The 20321-nt window shown below is 31.6% G+C and overlaps 3 protein-coding genes across 5 annotated transcripts in view; 2 read left to right on the top strand and 1 right to left on the bottom strand.

Annotated features, from left to right (window-relative positions):
- The window catches only part of LOC105203752 (peroxidase), a 192020-nt gene extending 188848 nt beyond the window's left edge, over positions 1–3172 (top strand). The window contains exon 17 of one of the 2 annotated variants that reach the window (XM_039457142.1): positions 14–3172. In XM_039457142.1, the coding sequence (XP_039313076.1) occupies positions 14–3028 (3015 nt within the window). In that variant the 3' untranslated portion in view covers positions 3029–3172. The remainder of the gene's footprint in view (positions 1–13) is intronic. The other variant, XM_039457135.1, reaches the window with a different exon arrangement.
- Positions 3173–4036: 864 nt separating this feature from the next.
- Positions 4037–8742, top strand: LOC105203753 (eclosion hormone). Its single transcript, XM_011172642.3, has 3 exons — positions 4037–4117; positions 6504–6599; positions 6687–8742. Exons 2-3 carry the CDS (start codon positions 6506–6508, stop codon positions 6851–6853), a joined length of 261 nt encoding a protein of 86 aa, XP_011170944.1. The 5' UTR covers positions 4037–4117; positions 6504–6505; the 3' UTR covers positions 6854–8742.
- Positions 8743–10635: 1893 nt separating this feature from the next.
- LOC105203729 (centrosomal protein of 290 kDa) lies at positions 10636–20311 on the bottom strand. 2 transcript variants are annotated; one of them, XR_005576260.1, is made up of 24 exons: positions 19994–20311; positions 19717–19798; positions 19531–19577; positions 19377–19451; positions 19167–19302; positions 18941–19077; positions 18636–18874; positions 18417–18549; positions 17791–17981; positions 17571–17712; positions 17203–17443; positions 16636–16801; positions 15175–16515; positions 14806–15103; positions 13454–14574; positions 13083–13281; positions 12747–12964; positions 12514–12661; positions 12056–12454; positions 11821–11987; positions 11541–11745; positions 11204–11461; positions 10979–11111; positions 10636–10806 (listed from the first exon to the last, which is right to left on the bottom strand). XR_005576260.1 is itself a non-coding variant. In XM_026131422.2 (23 exons), the coding sequence occupies exons 1-23, from the start codon at positions 20171–20173 to the stop codon at positions 11037–11039; spliced, it is 6198 nt and encodes a 2065-aa protein (XP_025987207.2). In that variant the 5' UTR covers positions 20174–20311; the 3' UTR covers positions 10636–11036. The 2 variants fall into 2 exon arrangements, 1 of the variants encoding a protein (XP_025987207.2); XM_026131422.2 differs by having other exon boundaries at positions 10636–11111.
- Between the last annotated feature and the right edge of the window lie 10 nt (positions 20312–20321).

The raw sequence follows: 20321 nt of genomic DNA, 5'->3' as shown, positions 1-20321 counted from the left end.
CAATTATTTCCAGGATACCATAATGAAATCTACGCAAGCTGCATCGGAGATTAAACCCACATTACTGCAAGTGCATATTAACAAATTTAATCGTAAATTAAAAGCTATGAGAAAAGATACAGTAAACAGTCCCAAAAAGAAGCCAAGCAAACCATGGTGGATTTATTCCGCTGGATGGAAAAAATTCACGCAGCGCTTAAAAATGCCTCAGAAAATACTTCAGCAACAAGAAAAATTTCTGCATAAACAAAATATGTTACCGACATTCTCTTTTATAAATAATCAAAATAAAAATGAAGATTTATCTCCTGATATGGAAATCATCAAGATTACAACAGTTGTCGAGGCCATTCGACAGAAGCGGCAGAAAAATGCGCAAGTGTTGGAAGCAGCAAAAAATATTCAGAAAATAATCGGCAAAAAACGTTCAAAACGTTCGTCTTACAAATTAGGAAATAATTTGAATGTAAATAAAGATTTGCTGCGTGCTCGGCAAGGAAAAACTATCGTTTCGAGAAAAAAATCTAGTTATCCGAAATCCGATTATCGAAAGCAACAAACAAGGAGCGTTCCAACGAGGAAACAACTGCGAAACGAAAATACAACTGATCTTAAAACAGCGAGCAATGAAGGAATACCGAGTACTGAATTTTACAAACGTATTTGGGAATACATTAACGGTACCCGTCCTCATTCCGAGATTATCAGTAATTACAATCCCTTAGAAAATAATTCTGAAAAGGATAACTCAACATGCACCGAGAAAGAGCGAATTATAGCGTCGCAGGAAGATAAGTTACAAATGACGAGTCCTAATACTAAACTGGAACAAGATTTTTACAAACGTATCTGGGATATAATTAGCACGATTCAGTTGAATGGAAACGCAAAAGCTCGTTCTAAACGGAACGCGAGTATTCCGAAAAGTAAAGCAATTTCAAATCCATTATGCGTTAAAGAAAGAACAGTAAATTATGAAGGAGATAAGCAGGTGCAAGCGACGAATGAAGAAACGTCACCCGGTATCACGGATACGACAAATTCGCCAGAAACATCCAATTCTGGCCCTTACATATCGGGCTTTTGGACCGTTGCGAATAAAACCCAGTGGCAACCTAAGACAATTCCAGTTGTGAACATAGCACAACTGAATAACGATTTGGTCTTATTCAAGTCGTCACTCGTAAACAGCGCTTCCGAGGTGGACGACTTGAATAAACTCCCCGATAAAGTTGAGAACGTCGATTATTCGTCTTCAAATAATTCGACGACGGGCTACACTAACGAAGCGCGTAATTCATCAGAGGAAATCATCACCGAGCCAGGACCGCCGTATTCTTCCGAAGAAAGTTTCGATATCTTGTCATTTTCATCGACTGAAGGTACTGTCGGCAAAGCCTTGCAAGACAAAGATCAAGCAAAACGCGAAGAAAACAATTTGACAACCACGACTCCGGGTTACAATCCCTTAAACATACCCTACGTAGACGTGCCAGATTATTCCGATCAACAAGAGGACAGTTTAGACAAAAGCAACCGGAGCGCAACTGCAGCGAGGCACGAAGAATACGACGACAGCGATTACGATTACGGTCCTAAACCGCTCTACGACGTTGAAGACTTCTCTTCAAAGTCCCCGAGACTTGCTGAGATTAAAGTAGTGCAAACTAAAAGTGACGAACCGGACATCTCGTTGAACGCAAACAACTCGCGTTCAAGTTGCACAGAAAGTAAAGATTCTGCCGAATGCATTGACAAGTACGATGTCGAAGACACCAAGTTGCGTAATAATACCGAGGATGTTACGGACGACGACGAAGTTCAGCGTTCCGTAAATTCTACAGAATCCGAGGAGAATGAAAACACGGATTTCGTTGACTTTGACATAAACGAATATAAAAAACCATTGAATTTGGACGAATTCTTCAAAAACGATCCAATATTGAAAAGTATACGAGCTAATAACTATGGCAAATACGGGGAATATTCCAAGGAGTCCGAAGAGGCCGAAACGTACGCTACGGGTCCAAAAACACATTGGCACGATTATTTCGCAAAGAACGAAGATTCTCACGATGATCAGAGAACCGACGACAGAGACGAGACAAATGAGAGAAAAGAGGAGACTGACTCTTACGCGAAGAAAGAAACGAAAGACAGCGAGACAATCGATGAAAGTCATTATGATAAAGATTTCTTTAAGCATATTTTCGGAAAGGGCAACGATAAAGAATCGGAATATCAAAAGGAAAATCCCGATCGCACTGAGAAGTCCGAAGAGGACGAGACACCCGTCACGGATTCAAAAGACCATAAGGAAAATCCCGATCCTACTAAAGAATTGGAAAAGGTCGAGACATACGCCACGGATCCAAAAGAACAATCGCAAGATTATTTCGCGAAGGACGAAGATTATCACAATAATCACAGAATCGCTTCCAACGAAGGAGATAAGACGAACGATAGAGAAGAGATTGACTCTCACGCGAAGCAGAAAGTGAAAGAGAGCGAAGCAATCGATGAAGATTCTTATCCTTATAACGACAGAGACGAAGCGAGCGACAGAGAAGAGGAGACTGATAGTGAGTCTTACGCGAAGCAGGAAGCGAAAGAGAGTGAAGTAAACGATGAACATCCTTCGCCTTACTACAACAAAAATTTCTTTAAGGATATTTTCGGAAACGACGACGATAAAGAATCATTCGAGACAGCCGCCGGCAGGGAAAACGAATTTTTGTCTCGTTACTTTTCGAAGGATGTTTTACACAAGTTAAAAGACAATTCAACAACCGAAGAAGACAAACAACGAGAGGAATCGAGAAACAAAGAAGATATTCGTAAAACACTGTCAAAAATCTTAGACAAAAAGGATCAGTTTTCTAGATTAGATGACAATCTCAACAAAATGATTGAAAAAGGCGAAGCAGTACCAATCAAATATAACAACTTTTGGAGCTTGGAATACGAATCGCCTCGTAAAAGACATGAGGACAACGAAGAAGAGACAGAAGACTCAAAAGAAGCTTAAGACATAAATTATATTTTATAAATTCATGATATACGTTAAATTTATATTTTTGTTATTGCATATTTGTTCAGAGTAGATAGAATAAACAATTAATTATAATAGTATTGTTATAATTAAATTAATTGTTACATGACAGTACTTATTTTACTGTTAAATTAGTATATGTTGTGATACACAATTGTTACTAAGGAAATTACACTTTTTCTCTCTATTTAGAAATTAAATGTAGATAATATATTCTAATAATAATGCTCTCAATTTGTATTTGTATTTTAACTGATTTATATTAAATAAATAAGTTAAAAATATTAAAAAAGTATTACAGGGTAACTATATCTTCCCAAAAAATAACAGAAAATATTTAAAATATATAATATTCAATATAAAAATGTAAAAATAAATTAGAAAAGATAAAATAAGAAAATAATTTATAATATGTACAATACTTGAAATAAATAAAAGCTGTCTTACTATTTACAGCATTTTTATTCATTAAAATAAAATTAAAAATATTTTTTAAATACTTTTTATAATAAAATACTGCAAATAAATTGCTATTTTTAAATTCAATTAATTATAACAAAAATATATTATAATAGCAAAGTTTTCAGCTTTCTAAGATTAAAAAACAATTCCTAGCAAGACTTTTGAGTAGTGTGTTTAACTCATGTTGTTTGAAATATATATTTATAAGATATTTTCTCTTAAAGCAAAATATTTACCAACCAAACTATAAACACTGTAACGTATGTTATAAAATTTATAGTAGAGTTATAATAAATACCTCGAATTAAAATAAAAATGTATGTGTAAAGAACCAAGGTGTAAAGGACAATCAACTACTTCTAATTGCAAAAATCAATCGTAACACGTAGCTTTTCCGTAAAAGCGCATAGGACATTACGACACGGTGAGTGCAGGAAATTGAAGACATCGAATTAAAGGAAGATAAGCAGCGGGGGTTTCCCTAGCGCGAGGGTTGAATCCGGCGTTTGCGGATATATAAGACCGGCGAAGTCCGTTCAGTGTCATTCGTCGGCCTTAAACAATTCCAACAGCTTCACCTTCTCGAGCTGCCGTATCGATCAGGTAAAGATTTGAAAATCATATTCTAAAGTATCGTTTATCTTTATAAAAATTCGTCTTTTCGTCGCCGCGCGAGTGATGAAGAAAACGATTTTTCGCTGAAATCCATCAAATCGTTCTTCACGTGCTAAAAAGATTTAACCGCGTTGTCGGTCGATGGGTTGCCCCAATCGATCAACATTATTGTTCGTGTAACGTGCGTTAACGTCGATATCGAACGCTGTCCGCGCGATCCTTGGTCTTGAATCTTCAAGTGCTTCCTGGTGGGAAAGAGAGGGGGAGACAGAGAGCGAGAGAAAGAGAAAGAGATTGAGAGAGAGAGGGAGACCGACGACATCACGGAAAGCCAAGATACCTTCCATCCATATTTATTATGTTTATGCGTTCACAATGTGGCCATTAAGGCGAATGCGGAAGCGCGACGAAGATTCCGGTTATAAATGACCGTATATATTAAAAAGTGGCGTCGACGCGCTGCTCTTTCGAGACACGAGGCACGAAGAAAAAGCTGGCGAGGGACCTTCGGTGGCGTCACGACGACGCATCACGGCAGACAGCACGTCTGCACATTGTTTTCCTATCCGCGTGATCGAAGGAGTTGCGCCATCCGATCAACCCGGATTTTCATATGCGCCGCGGATGACACGCGGATCTCACGAGAGCTTCACGGTCTCGAATAAGATGTATCGCGTATCGCGGAACACGCGTGTTTATTGCGTCTTTTGTTCTTTTTATCAACGGAAAGAGAGAAAGAGATTTACACCCAAGTTATCCCTGAAAGTTTATCGAGTTCGACTGCGGTCGTCTCCCTCTCTGTCCTTCCTCACGAGCGAGCACTAATTGCAAACTGGAAATGCAAAACGGCGTGCAATGACAGAGGGGACATTTTTCGTGCTTTTGTAATCTCCGGATTATTTTTTTTTTCCCCGCGGTAAATGCAAATGGGCATTAAATCGAGGTTTCAACACGGATAGAAAATCCCGTTCTTCTGCTCTTTTCGCTGAAAGCTTGATTAACGAACTCTTTTCTTCCTTTAATCTTTGCAGGTTTAAGCCTCAATTAGATTATATTAAATTAGATATTGGCTTTTCGAAAAGAATGAATAAAAACAGAGATAAATATGTTGATCGTTAATAACAAGAATTCATTAGCATTTGATTTATATATATATATATATATATATATATATATATATAAATCATTTATCTCTGTTTTTATTCATTCTTTTCGAAAGGCCAATATCTAATCTAATATAATCTAATTGAGGCTTAAACCTGCAAAGATTAAAGGAAGAAAATATATATATATATATATATAATTTTGAAAGTAAATGCGATGTGATTCGGTAATGCATGGTCTAGAATCTAGGCCCTATATCATTAAAATCTCTGGTTTAGATCGCAGATTATTAATATTCAGCTGTCATAAGAACGACTCGAATAGAATTCATAACTGTAGTTTTAATATTACATCGTGTAAGTGTTGTAAGACATCACTATATTCAGACTGTTACTTTCCCTTCCATCGACTCTAACTCCAACGCAATACTGATGCTTTTTTTTATCTGTACAAATGTTTTCATACTCATATAACATAGAAGCAACGATTTTATATAATAAAATGTGAATTTGAAATAGCATTGAAATAGTATTCTCATACGGAAAAAAGAGTTTAGTAATAACAATCACGCTTTGGTGAAATAATTTCAATCAAATGTTTAATTGATACAACTAAATATTTTGCAATATTTAATAATTATATCAATAGTCACCAAACATAGTAATATATTAATTAAATATTCAATTAAATAATTAAATATTACATATATACACATAAATAAATTGAATATTTAATAGTTTCAACTAAAGATTAAATAGTTTAAATTAAATATTTATTATATATATGAAATATTTAATTCAAACTATTTAATCAAAGCTATAGTTAGTTATGGTTATAGTTAGCTGAGAGTTAACTATCTTCTAGACTTTGCTATTATTATCAAACACTTTTTCCAGCGCAGAACATAAAAATTTTTCCATCTAGTAGATCTTAAATTTTTAACTTTTATAGCTCTCTGAAGCACGACATATTGTATCTTAATATTAAAAGAAATTTTAATATTAACTTTTGTAACAGCTAATACCGTGCCAATTAAATTTATTCTTTCCACATTAATCAGCATAAAAAAACGATTGATTCTCTGTCGAAAGCTTTAATCGATTATTAGCGAAAAATTTATTCGTGGATTGAAAGGAAATCAGAATGCCTTAATTGATTATTCATCGAGAATTTGACTTTCACTGTCAATATTTCGATGATTGCTGAACGTACACTGTTCGATTGTTGAATTCTTCAGCTAAAGAATTAACGTTTATGTTTTTTTTTTCAGTCATGCCAAACTCTTCAAACCGAATTATCGTACTGCTTGTCATGATTTTCGCCGTTCTCTTTACAACATCTACAACTGATGCCGAACGAAATATTGGTAAGTAAATTTTTACGTTATAATTAATCAAAAAATTGTTGTCAAGATGTTTACATCCCTTTAGTCTGTACAAACCGGCTTTAACAGGTGTGTGCATACGAAACTGCGCGCAATGCCAAAAAATGTTCGGAACGTATTTCATGGGACAGAAATGCGCGGACTTTTGCGTAAAGTACAAGGGAAAGCTCATCCCGGACTGCGAGGACGAGTTCTCCATTCGTCCTTTCCTACAAGAGCCCGAGAACGATTATTAATCTTCAGAATCGATAGAAACTCCTCGACTCTCTGTCTCTCCTTTTCTCTCTCTTCTATTTTCACTCTTGCGTTATAATATTAAACCGTGCAAGTTGTATACGTACAGGAAAATGCGAATTTTGACATAAATTATTTTTGCCACACGCTAGAATATGTCACAACTGATAATGTGTGTGCAGATTTACAATTTTCATCACAAAAGCTGTGAAGACGCGCTATTGTGATTAAATATAATTCGAAAAGTATGAGGAAAAAATATAAATTAATTCTAAGATTTAAATATTTCGATTTTTAATATTTCAAGATACTTAAAAAATCAATAATGATAAATTAAATGGAATAATTGTATGAAGATATCAATTAGCTAATTTTAAATACTTGATTCATTAATCATAAAACAATGAATGTTAGTCAAGGCCAAGTTTTCAATTATATAAATCTTTCACTATTATAAAATACCTGACTTTTTTCTAAAAACTTGTTTTTAGCAGTTTTTGCATTGTGTTAGCGTAATTGAATTGCCACTGCAATAAAATTATTTACTCGAAACAATTTTTTCATGAAGATTCTATCAAATCAAACAATAAATCACAAGTCTCAATACAATCAAATTCAATGTAATCTTGCACATTGCACTGCTATTGTTTAGAAGTCTAGTAACTTGATTTGAAAATTCAAATATAATATATCAAGCTATACATTTAAATATATTTTTGTTAACATATTTATAGTGAATTTTTAGTTGGACCAATGCATATTAAAAACTGTTGTAATGAAATTATTTAAATGAGAAGCATAAACACTGCGTCTGACAAGTTCCAGTATGTGTGCCAAACTGCCAAATAATGTGCATTAGTGTCCACAAATTATAGAGATATTAAAAATATTTATATTACATATATATATTTCTCTTGACACATCAGATTTTAAGTTAGTACGTAAATACCCCGCTAAGTGATATTGTCTGAAGAAAATATTCAATTTAACTAAAAACATTCAGTTAAAATAACTGGCAATTGTGTTCGAAAAATTATAAGTGAGATCAGAAAATTGAGTGAAACCAGGGTTGGGTATTTAAGAGTTAAATATAAATAATCTGCATTATTTACAATGTAAATTATACATATAAACTGTGTTTTACGTGTCTTTTATGTAAATTGCAAATAATAATTTATACATCATTAAAGATTCAGAAATAGTGAAAATTGTATTCTGCATTTTACAATTTCAAATATTACAAATATATTTCATATTTTTTATCAATATTAAAATCAAATATATTAACAATCTTATAACTTGATTTTTTTTTTTTCTGTATCATGTTATCCAATTTCTAATTTATATTACTTGTATTGACTACAATTCATGAAAACATAACATAACATAAACAACACGAAAATAATTCATCGTAATCTTGAAATGTACGACACAACCCTGGTGCGGAAAAACTACGAATCAAACAAAATCATCGATCGGAAAACTACGATATGTAGCTCACCGTGTCGGTAATATCGCAACAGCATAAGTGCTTTAGCTCATGTTCTAACCATACATAAAATTCTCTTGCGTAACCGAGAATTGCGGCATCTTTGATACAACGAGAATGCAAGGTGATCAGTACAAAGCTGTGTTCAGAAACATCGCCTGGGTGTACACGGTGTACACCCAGACATCATTTTATCCTTGTCTACTATTCAGTAAACAAGGTTAAAATGATATCTCTGAATGCAGCCCAGATTATAGAATGACATACCTGAGTGGCGACAATCGTGTATGATCGAGCTTTTGTTGCACCATTTCGACGAGCAAACGACGGCGTCAGGTGTACGAGGATTTCGATCTATTCTGGGTCATTGGTGCAACGGCGAATCGTCGAGATCGAGGCGACACGAGATCGAGGCGACAACGGAGCGGTTGTCCGAGACATTCACGCGTTACGCTATTATGACGAATATTTGACACTACAACGGGAAACATATTCGCGATAACTTTCCGCGCGCGAAAAAGTAATTTTAGACGGCAATGATCTTCTCTTTTGGATGTTTTGGATAACGATTGCGGAAAACATGGGACGATTTGAACGCGACTCCGCCATCGCTGCGCCATCTTTTCCCGCGACTGACCGCGGTTCGAGATCTATCGAAGAGAAGACGCTGCGATTCTCGAAGTATCGAAAGCCCGCTCGGCGGTATTTCAAAATCATTTCGCGAGATAAACTAGAATTTGTTTATTTACACATATGCAGGATTGGTCAATAACAGGTAAGTTAATATATTTTTTAATTAAATTAAATTAACGGCTTATAAAATAAAATTACGTTAAAAGTTATACGAATAAAAAACTAATTAGTTAAAAATTATATTAAGAATAAACCAACTTAAATTAAAAGTTAATTTCAAAAAGCGTTATTCTTATTAGAAATTTGTAAGTTTTTAAAGTTAATTACTCGAAACAATTAGAATACAGATCATCAAATAAATTTAATATTTTATTTGTAAATTAAGTTTATATAAAATAACAAAAAAATATTGCAACAAAGAAATTGTTTTAATATAAGAATAAGTATTTTCTATTATAATCTTTTTTTATACTAATTAAAGTTAAAAATTAAATCATTCAAAATTAATTAAGTTATTAATTGTTTTAACTTTATTACTTAATTTTTAATTTTATAACTAGTTATTACCCAACTCTGCATATGCATGTATACGTTTTTAAAACGACTGTAAAATTCCGCTTCGAATTGCGGTGATTAAATTATTGAATTATTACATAAGTTCGTCCGTTTATTTACCCTTCTTCTTATCGCCGAATACTATTCACTGAAAAAAAAAGGTTAAGGGTCGAACAAACTTATGTAACAATCCAATATAAATAAAACTTTAGAGATACTTCAGTAAATCGGAGAGTCTCACGAAATTTTTTATAAAACGTGTAACTAACGTAATTGATCGCAAAAGTAGAAATATGCAATACCTGGCAGTACTGGTTGTGTTTCACTGCAAAAGTAAAGTGAGATACTTGACAAGAACGTCTCCAAGTATAGAAGCAGATCGCGGATATCGAAATCACAGTAGTAGTTATTGTACGCGGCATTCAACATTATGACAAATGTTCGATACTTTGTGGGAAACGACAAACTTTTCGTGCATACTCGTTTGAATAGCAATTAAACGTAGAAATCATAGAGCAACTTTCGGTCCGAGTCTGTGACTACCCTGACGACGCGACGCTGTGACGCTTCGATTCTCGAAATCTTGACACTTCGATTCTCGAAATCTTGACGCTGTAGCGTTTACTTTACGCAGTCGTTATTTAAAATTGAAATAACATTTTGACATGAAAAATATTTTAACGTCACTAGAAATAGTAGAAGTAATGAATTAACTTTACTTCAATTTCTTAATATATCTCCGATATATTACAAATGATATTAATATGCCAAATACGATAAATAAATTACTTTAAACTTTTATTTACGTATATGGCGCGTACTTCACACACAATAGTTATTTAATAATATATTCAAATATTTTGATGTATGTTAGAAATACAGTAACCAATTCATTATACTAATCCATTTATATTCCCAATATTTAAAAAAATATTAATATGTCAAAATATTTATATTAATTCTAAATATTTAAGTAAATTACTTATATTTTGAATTATTTATGAGACAATGATATATAATGTAGAGAATGTATGAACAAGAAAACATTTTTTATATATAAAAAAATCTAGTTATTTAAGTTGTCTTGTAGTTAAAATTATATTCAAATTTAATAGTTGTAATAATTTTGTAATAATTTATTTCTTTGTTATATGCACAATATGGAATAATTAAAGGTATCAATAAGAAAAAATATGATTATTATTTCAAGAATTTATAAGTAAAAAATGGTATTTCTGGTACTATATTGTATCAATGTTTGTGATGAACATCGTGCACCTGCATGTACAAAAATTGATGTAATTATTATGTGTGTGCAACATGAAATTATTATAAAATTATTACACAATATAATCCAAACATACATAACATAAATTAAACATACATAACGTAAAAATGCTTTGTAAGAATTTTTAATTGAAAGAAGTTAAATAAATATATATACTTGTACCTCAATAAATGTGTATTTTTTTTGCAAATCCATAAATAGTTTATTTCCAAAACATATATTATTGTGGCGTAGGTGGAGTCACATAACACTCTGGTATTGTTGATAAAGTTTGCTTCGATTCCAGCTGTTGTACCTAGTATATAAAAATGTAATAGCAACGAGATTAAAATATAGATGATTTCTCAACTTTATATGTTTCAAATAATAAAATATTCAAATTCTTACGCGTTGTCGTAGATTCTTCTCATTTATGGCAGCCCGTGTTAACAACTGTTTTACTTTATCCAGAAGCTCGGATTTGTGAATTAACTGTTGTTTCAAGATTCCAAAATCTCCTTTGTCATCTTCCTTTTGAGCTTTTTCTAACATAGCTACTCTTTGTTCGGCTAAATGTAAATCTGCCTCCAAACTTACTACACGTTTCTGAGATTCCTCATACTGCCTTTGAAATGAAATGTCTCTCTCGATAAGATTTGTTTTTCCCTATATTTATAATAATACACATAATATATAAAAAAAATAAATATATATGTGATATTAAAAAAGAAATTGTATAATTTACTTGATTGACTAGAAAATGACTCTTTTTGGAATTAAATTTCAATCTTTTATTTTCTGCCTGAAGTTTCTCGATAATTCGCTTCAATGTGAATATTGTTTTCTCCATTTCAAAGATAGATTTTTTATTGTTTGATTCTGGCTGTTCTTTTTCTGATGATCTAGGACTGGAATCGGAAGATTTTTCTGCTTTTAACAATTTGATGTATCTGTAATAATACAATGATTAATTATCTATTGCAGTTTATTCTCGTAGTATGTATACAAATATATAATATACATACTTTTCCAAATGTTCAACTTTTTCTCGCAATCCCGGAGTATCCGAATTCGCTCTTTCTAATTCAAGTCGCAGCTCAAAATTTTCACTTTCTAACTTGAGGTTTATCTTTTCAAGAGCATCTTTAGTCGTTTCTAACTTCTCAAGCTGATTAATTACAGATGTATTGCCCTATAAAATAACGTCAAATAAGGTATAATAAAAATCATGCATTTACTATAAAAATAAAGTATGCTAACCTGAGAAACTGCTTCCAAAGCTGCATTATGCCGTTTTAATTCCGCAATTTCTAACATCAAATGTTCATTACTTTCTTTTTCTAGGCGGTCAGTTAATTCCTTAACACGTTCTCTCAATATTCGACATTCTTTCTCCAGTTGTTCTTCCACTGTGATATGCTGGACACTTGAAATGGGTCTTCCTAATGAAGTACCAGATGCAATATCGCTTTCAAATTTGAGCTTACTTCTTAAATACCATTTCTCTCGTTCCATACATGAAACGACAGATCGAAGTTTTTCATAATTTGCAAGTAATTTTTCATGTTCATCAGTCTTTTCTTTAAGCTTTCTTTTTAATTTTTCTGCTGTTTGCTGCCATTTTTTCTGTTTCTCCCACAAGGAAAGTTCTTCTGCAGTCTGTTAAAGAGGCTGTATTAAACACTGTAAAACAAAATAAGAAGTATTTTGTCATATACCTTAACTCTTTTAGCTTCCTGTGCCAAATATTCACGATCTAATTGAGTTTTTGTTTTATGCAATTCTTCTTCTAAAGCTGCCACTTTGCGCTCAAGCTGCGTTTCACGTTGTGATATTTTCTTCTCCTGAGTTTTTACTGCCATGTATCTAGAATAAGTCAAATATGAAATATCCTTATCATAATAAAAAAACAAAGTCAATAAAAATGTTATAAAATTGATACGTAATCTACCTGCGACTAAGCTGCTGCTTCAAATCAGTTATTTCGTATTTATACATTTTTTCCTTTTCCATTAAAGACTGAAGCTGTCGACGTAAAACATCCATTTGATTTTGTTGCGTTTGATCGCGGTAACTATTGTGTGTTGTTTCGTGCGCTTTCGGATCGCCACGACTATGAACTATCACTTGATGAGATCGATTTGCAGATTCTATTAATTCAACTTCATTCTGCACAAAAAATGTATTAGATTAAATGGTTACATATTATTAGTCAATTAATTAATTAATCCAATAAATTAACAAAATGTAGCAAATTTATCTAGTAAATTAACAAATTATGATGCACCTGTAGTTGTTGACAAGCAAGAGTTAACTCATGTATTTTGTCATCTTTGTCTTGTAGCTCTTTCATCAGTGAAATATTTCCTTTCGTAAGTAACATGCGATTCTCAGCCAGTTGTTGTCTAAGTACGTCAGCCTCAGACTGCCATTTGTGTAATTCACCACGATAACTCTCCAATTCATTTTTATGTTGTTGCTCTAGTCTACAAAAACGTAAATTACCTATAGTCATAAAGCCATAAAAGCCATTGCACGTAAGTTTATTATTACTTTATTGATCTTTTACACTGTAATATCGTATATTATACATTAAGAATTTAATTAAATGTAATTGAATTTAAACTAAACAAGGTTTTACAATGCTATCAAACAAACCTTTCTCGCATACGATCCATATGCTTCAGTCTTTCTTCTGCTAATTGATGCCAGCGTTCACTTAGTTCTTTGCTGATATTTAATTCTGCTTCAAAAGTGGATACCTTTTCATGCAGTCTCGCAATTTCTTCTTCTTGCACAGCACTGCTTCTCGCTGTAGTTTCATCAAACGTCGATGCTTTTTCAAAAACATTTTTTATAGTTACAATCGGATCTTCATTTTTTCGGATTTTACCTTGCATAGTCAATATATAATCATGCAAACACTTAATCTCGTCCTGAAAACGACTGGCTGCCCGACTATGTTCATCTCTGTCTTCTTTCAGTAAATTTTGGTATCTTAAAACAGTTTCTTCTTTTTGATTAATTAATTTCTGCAAACTATTTATTATCGACTTTAAAGCCAATTTGTCAGCACAATCAGTATTCACAACTTGTGGTTGGATCATTAATTCGTCAAGTATATTTTGCTTTTGCGCAAGATGCGAAGTTTTTTCCTCAATTGTTTTGTTCAGAGTATAGACTTTTGTTTGATACTGCGAATCTTTTTCCTCGAGTGCTTTGTTCAGAGTATCCATTTTTATTTGATACTCCGAATCTTTTTCCGCTATCGCTTTATTCAGAGCATCTACTTTCGCTTTGTACTCGGCTAATTGTGACTCACATTTAGCAAGCATCATGGAGCGTTCCGATGCGAGTTTCAATGCTTGATCCAGCTGCTCGTTACAGATCACTGAGCTACCACTTTCTTCTGTATTATTTCCAATTTCTCGGAATGTCTTTTCTGTAGTTTCACTTGATTTAACAGGTTTTTGAATGTCTTTAAAAACTATGATTTCCTTATCGGTTTCCTTGGTACCTTCTATTTTTTGATTCAAGCAGCAAACATAAGGATCCGTTTGAACACTAGCTACTTGAGTATCTATCATTACTTGAATAGATTTTGTTTCCAAATTTGTATTAATTCGAATTTGATGTTCTTGCTGTGGACACCAAGCTTTCTGAATATTTAATATATCCTGTTCCATGCTATTTATTACTGACTCGTATTCAATGAATTTGCTATTAGCAATTTGAAGTTCATGCTCTAAATGAGCTATTCTTCTCTTGTATTTAAAATCCTAATTAAAAGACAAATATTAAAGTTTTATTATTTTATAAATTATATTATATTACCAAGTAAAGTATAAATTTAGCAAAAGAGATAAAATTAAGAGAGATTTTATAATTAAGATGCTTTACAAAAAACTAGAAATAATAATTTAAAAAAGCATTATAAATGTGTGCATTTTGTGATAAATTTAAAGTTATATTATCAAAGTTCTTATACATTATTACGTAGAGAAACTTACACTTAAAGTTTGTTGCGAAGTTTCGGCATAACGTTCCATTATGTTTTGGACGCTTCCAGCGCCAATTTGTTGCTCTAACATATCTTTCAGACGTTCCACAATTTCAAGGCGAGCAGATAAATATTGCTGTTCATATTTAATATCTTCATGGCATTTTTTTGTCTTTTGCATTTCTGCGTCGATATTTTGACGGTCTGCTTTTAATTTTGCTGCTAATGTGCTTACCTTTTCTAAAGTACTTATGGAAGTTGATCCCGCGTATTGGCATTGTAAAAAATATATAATATCTATATAATACCTGTAACACATGTACACAATGCATGATATATTCTTATATACATAAAACAATATCTAAATTTTCGATTTTACTTGCAACGAGTGTCACATTGTTTCCGATAATCCTGTATGTAAGCACGCATTTCCTCGCACTTCCTTTTTGAATTGTCAAGTTCTTGTTGCACAAAAGACAACTCATTCTGCAGTCGTGTTTTCTGTGCAGATAATTCCATTTCTGATATCTTCTTACTTGTTAACTCAAAATCAAGTCTCGAAATAGTGGCCTTGTCTTCGCTTACAGCTTGCAAATCCAATATTTGATGCCTAAAACTATCCAATTCCAGTGTTTGCAATGCATTTAGCGAATATTGCAGTCGAGCTTCCTCTTCAGAAATTTGTAGCATTTTTTTCAAACTTTCATTCTCTACAAAAAGTTGCGTTTTTTCATTTTGCAACTCTTGTATACGATTATCATCCATTTGTATATTTTCCTGCAGCGCTATCTTTGTAGACAATGCCTTGTGTATCTCAATCAATTTCTCTTGTAATTCAGAATTAGAATTGGAAAGTTGTTTAACGTTATCCTCGTATTTTGTTAACTGTGTTTGTGATATTTCGAGTAATCGAGCCATCTGATCAGCTCGCTGTCTTTCAATCAACTCCTTAGCTTCTATCTCTTTCAATCTTTGTTGTAAACTATCACCGTTTCCGTAATCATCTGCTTTCCGCAAATCCTCAATGAGTTGATTTTTCTCTTGTCTTACCGCTTCTATTTCAGTCTTTAAAGATGATATTTCATTGGAATTGGGAGATGCCATCACAGTTTCTAATAAAGTACGATGACGTATACTCAGTTCTTCGTATTTTTCTTTCAATTCGTTGTGTACTATTGCACTCACAGAATTACATAAATTACTTTGTAACAGTGAGATTTCTGATAACAACGTTTTATTATATTTGTTTGCCTCGGTAAGCGTTCTATTAAAATCACTCTCTTTTTTAATTAAATCTTTTTGATATTCATATAATTTGTTAGTTTCTTTGTTAAGCAATTGTTGAAGACTAACATTTTTCCTGTTCATAACTATTATTTCATTAGCGACATCCGCGTACTCTTTCGTTTTTGCCACGAAAGCTTTCTGAGCTTCGTCATCCCCATCTTCTATCATCTTCCAACTTTTCTTATAAATTTCTAGTTGCTTTTTAAAACCATCTATTTCATCTTTCAACTCATTATTTTCTTGAACCAGCAAATCTTTCTGTTTCTCCCATTCCTCCGTTTCATTTTTATATGCTATTTGCAGAGCCTTCATTTCTGCAAGATACATTGTTATCACTTCATCTTCGCCGTGTTTCTCGTATAATTTTTCGAACTCTATATCTTTATTTGCTGCCAGATCTTGTAAAATTTTATCCTTCCTTTGCAATTCCTTTCTGTAAATCGCATCACAGGAATTTATAAATTATAGTAAAAATAACAAAAAATATAAGCAATTTCATTGTCTACGTAATAGAAAGTAGTAATATTACTTTGATAGTAAATTTGAAAAATACCTCAGCGATTTAAGTTGTGACCTTAATTCAGCATTACTACCCTGTACAACATTAAGATGTTCCTGCAATCTCATAGCTGGATGGTACCAGCCAGCTAAATGTCTAACATCTAAAGCTTCCAGTAATCGTTCCAATGTACTGGATTGTATTTCCACTTCACTCTTACCTAAAACAAAAAATATATAGAGATCAGCTTCTTTTCAACTCAATTATAAAGATATGTCTAAATTATCAAGCCTTGAGTATTTCGGCGAGCATCTCTGTCTTTTATTGTAATGTGAGTAATGTAACAAATGCTTATTGAAATGTTCGCGACTCGTGATTCGACTCGATAATCTATACATATACCTTTAAAAGCACAAGAACAGTAATGCTTTATATTTGTATCTACTAAGAAAAAGTAGAAGACAGGAAAAATTAAGCAAATTTAACAAAGAATTTTATTAACGTTTAACATATTATATTAAACAGAAAGTAAAATTGAACTAAGCAAAAAAAATGTATTACGGTGTCAGAAATGGAAATGTGTGCAATACTAAAGTACCGTTAAAGTTAGCGAAAATTCACCATCTTGATTGCGTATACTGTCCATAATCTCATGCATGCCCGTTCTAAGTGCTTCATTTTCTTCTATAAGTATCTGAATATTTCGATTAAGATCAGAAATATCAGTTTTAGAAGATATTTGTATATTTTCCGATTCCAATAATTTAGTTGAATGTAAAAACTGATTACTAGAATCATTTAAGTTATCCGAAATATCTAATATCTTTTCAGACTTGCTCAATTTATATTTTAACATCCTTATCTATAAAAAATAGAAATTCGTAATAAAAACTACTTTATGTATCACAAATTATATAACTGAAATGAAAAAGAACACGTGTATTTTATACACAAGTTCCAGAAAATAATTTTTTCATAAATTATCTTACATCTGATTTTAATTCTAAATTTTCCTGTACAAGACTTTTATTTTGCCGAATTAGCTCTTCCATTTTTTTGGATTCCTCTTTACGTTTTGCTACAATACTTTTAATTGATATCGATTCATCTTCTGGAATTCCTAATTTTTCTCTGTTATGATATAAAATAATGTTATATTCGTGTCCTTTAAATGTAAAGGGTGTATATTAATACTTTTTAAAATTTTACCTAAGAGTTAAGATCTCCATTTCTTGATATGAATTTAACATCTCCAATTTATTAATAACATTGGCTGAATCTTCAATATGTTCATTCTTGTGATCGATTTTAATTTGTAATTCTTTAATTTCGTTCAATGCTTTAGCTAAAGCCTGATTTCCATCTTCATATTTTTGTAATGTTATTAATACCTCGCATAACTATTTAGAAAAGAAATTATTATTTAACATATTATTTAGCAATTAAGTATAGACAATAGTTTAGAATTATTACCATTTTCATACTTATTGACTCCATACTTATTAAATTAATGTTAAAATAATTGAATTTTTTAACAAAAAAATAAAAATATTAATATTTGTAGTTACAAACAGTTAAATAATGAAAAAATTTAGTTTATTTTCTGTAAATGCATAACTGAATTTGATTTTTCAGTAATTATAAAATATTTATTAACAAAAATAAAAGTTATAAAAATAGCATTTAATAAAATTTACATTTATTTCTACCATTTTAAGAAAAAATTAATTCTAAATTAACCAAGAGAATATCAGCTTAAAATTAATGACAATAATTCTTCATAATAATAATTTATAACTTTTTATAAACTACGTATAAAGATATAAATGTCTTACTTTGCTACTCTGCGACTTAGCATCATCTTGTGCTTGTGACAATGCGTTTTCCAAACTAGAGATCTTTTCATTTGCAGTTTGTACTTTTTTTAACAAATTTTTTTGTTCTTTTCGCTTATCACTTCTTACAGATCTATAAAATAAATTAATAAACATTATTAAATTTTTAACAACAAATAATTAAAAACAAATATAAATATAAATAAAAAGATCACTTACTCATGTGTCTCTCCTTTTAATTTTTCTAGAAGTGCAGCACTCTCATTTATTTCAACAACTGCTTCAGAAAGTTTAGTTTGCAATTCAACTATAATCGAATCCCTACGAGCTATTTCATCATTCAGATAAACAATCTGTGTTTTATTTTCTTCTTTAACTGAGGTAATCGATTGCATTAAAGAATGTGACAAACTTTCTTTCAAACGTGTTATCTCTCTATCCTTCTCATCCAATACACCCTTATAATGTAAATTAAATTCATATACATGTACATTTTCTAAAATGTTATAAGTATATTTACTTACCTTCCATTCAGATATTCTAGCATCAATAGCTATACCAAATTCATCCAACATTTTATCTCTGTCTATTTGTTGTGCTGTTATTTCTTCAATTTGAATAACCAAAGCTGCATTTTCTTGCTCCAATTTCAATATTTTTTCTGTAACAACATTTATGCATTCATCTAAACATCAAATTTATCTAAACATCAAGTTCATCAACAAGTGTATACATTATGTAAAAACACACCTTTGTATTCTACAGCTTTTATTTGAGTTGAACGAAGTTCTTCTGTCATTTCATTCATTTTTTCTGTTGCATCTTCCATTTCATCTTTCAATGTTGTTAGCTGCTCCTTAAGAATCTCATTTTCTTTGTCCAAATTCTAAAAAATAAAGAGCAATATTAAAGAAACTCTACTATCATTTTTACTGTATATATTTTATTATTTGCACTTACTTCTAGTTCAGCCATAAGTGTCTTAACTTTGTCACTTTTGCCTTGTGTGTCTGAATATCCCCTCAAATCTGTATCCTTTACACAAAATTAAATTATTATACAAAATATAAAATACAACTTAACTAATATATTACAGATAATACAAAAAACTCACCTTAGTAAAACCATCATGTTCTGGTTTTACTGTAGTCATACCACGATCTGTTAAATTATCAAACAAATATATTTGGGAATAGAAAATATAACAAATTATTATTAGAAAGGTTTTTATTTCATAACTTTTAGAGTCTTATTTAAAAACAATTTAAAAAATATATTTATAAAATTAATAATATAATACCTTTCTTTCGTTTGGCAGTTTCTGGACGTAATGATGCTATTGTTTCTTTCAATTCTCCGCACTCAAGAAGCAGAGCCTCGACCTAACATTAATAGATTCATTTTATATGCAATATAAAAATAGATTTATTTTATACACATTAATGGAAACAAGTTTATTTCTGTGTGCAAGGTCTTTATTAAATAGAAGTAAATATTAAGCTATCAAATCTTAGAATAAACATAATATTTATGATACTACAGTATTATTTAACATAAATAAAAAATAATTTCCCTACTTGATTATCTTTGTAAGTTAACATTTCTTGCGACAATCTCACAAGCGTTCGCAATCCGTGTATGTCGACGATCTCGTCCACGTCGCATCGGACTACCGCGGGAAAAAGATCCTCGATTTCTTCGTCTGTTAAAGACGAAGCATTTATGGATAGTATCCGATCCCAATCGGTGCGAACCATTTTTTCGCAATAATAATCAAACAATGAATCGTATAACCCTCATCTGTATGCTATCATAGGACGCTCAACGCTTCCTTTAACTTTAACCCTTTGATGTTACTACAGTTTACAAACATCATCGACGAGAAGTGCACACAAATATAGCCTT

Source organism: Solenopsis invicta, chromosome 1 (assembly GCF_016802725.1).
Source record: "Solenopsis invicta isolate M01_SB chromosome 1, UNIL_Sinv_3.0, whole genome shotgun sequence".
In the NCBI taxonomy this organism is placed as follows: Eukaryota; Metazoa; Arthropoda; class Insecta; order Hymenoptera; family Formicidae; genus Solenopsis; species Solenopsis invicta.
The sequence above is the reverse complement of the archived record's forward strand: the minus strand, read 5'-3'. Positions and strand labels throughout refer to the sequence as shown.

Excerpts from the sequence above, each read along its gene's own strand:
- LOC105203753 (XM_011172642.3), top strand. The coding sequence starts at position 6,506 with ATGCCAAACTCTTCAAACCGAATTATCGTACTGCTTGTCATGATTTTC. Across the intron at positions 6,600-6,686 it reads TGATGCCGAACGAAATATTG|GTGTGTGCATACGAAACTGC; the intron begins GTAAGTAAATTT and ends CGGCTTTAACAG.
- LOC105203729 (XM_026131422.2), bottom strand. The coding sequence starts at position 20,173 with ATGGTTCGCACCGATTGGGATCGGATACTATCCATAAATGCTTCGTCT. Across the intron at positions 16,516-16,635 it reads TCACAACTTAAATCGCTGAG|AAAGGAATTGCAAAGGAAGG; the intron begins GTATTTTTCAAA and ends TGCGATTTACAG. Across the intron at positions 11,988-12,055 it reads CTTTGGAAGCAGTTTCTCAG|GGCAATACATCTGTAATTAA; the intron begins GTTAGCATACTT and ends GTTATTTTATAG.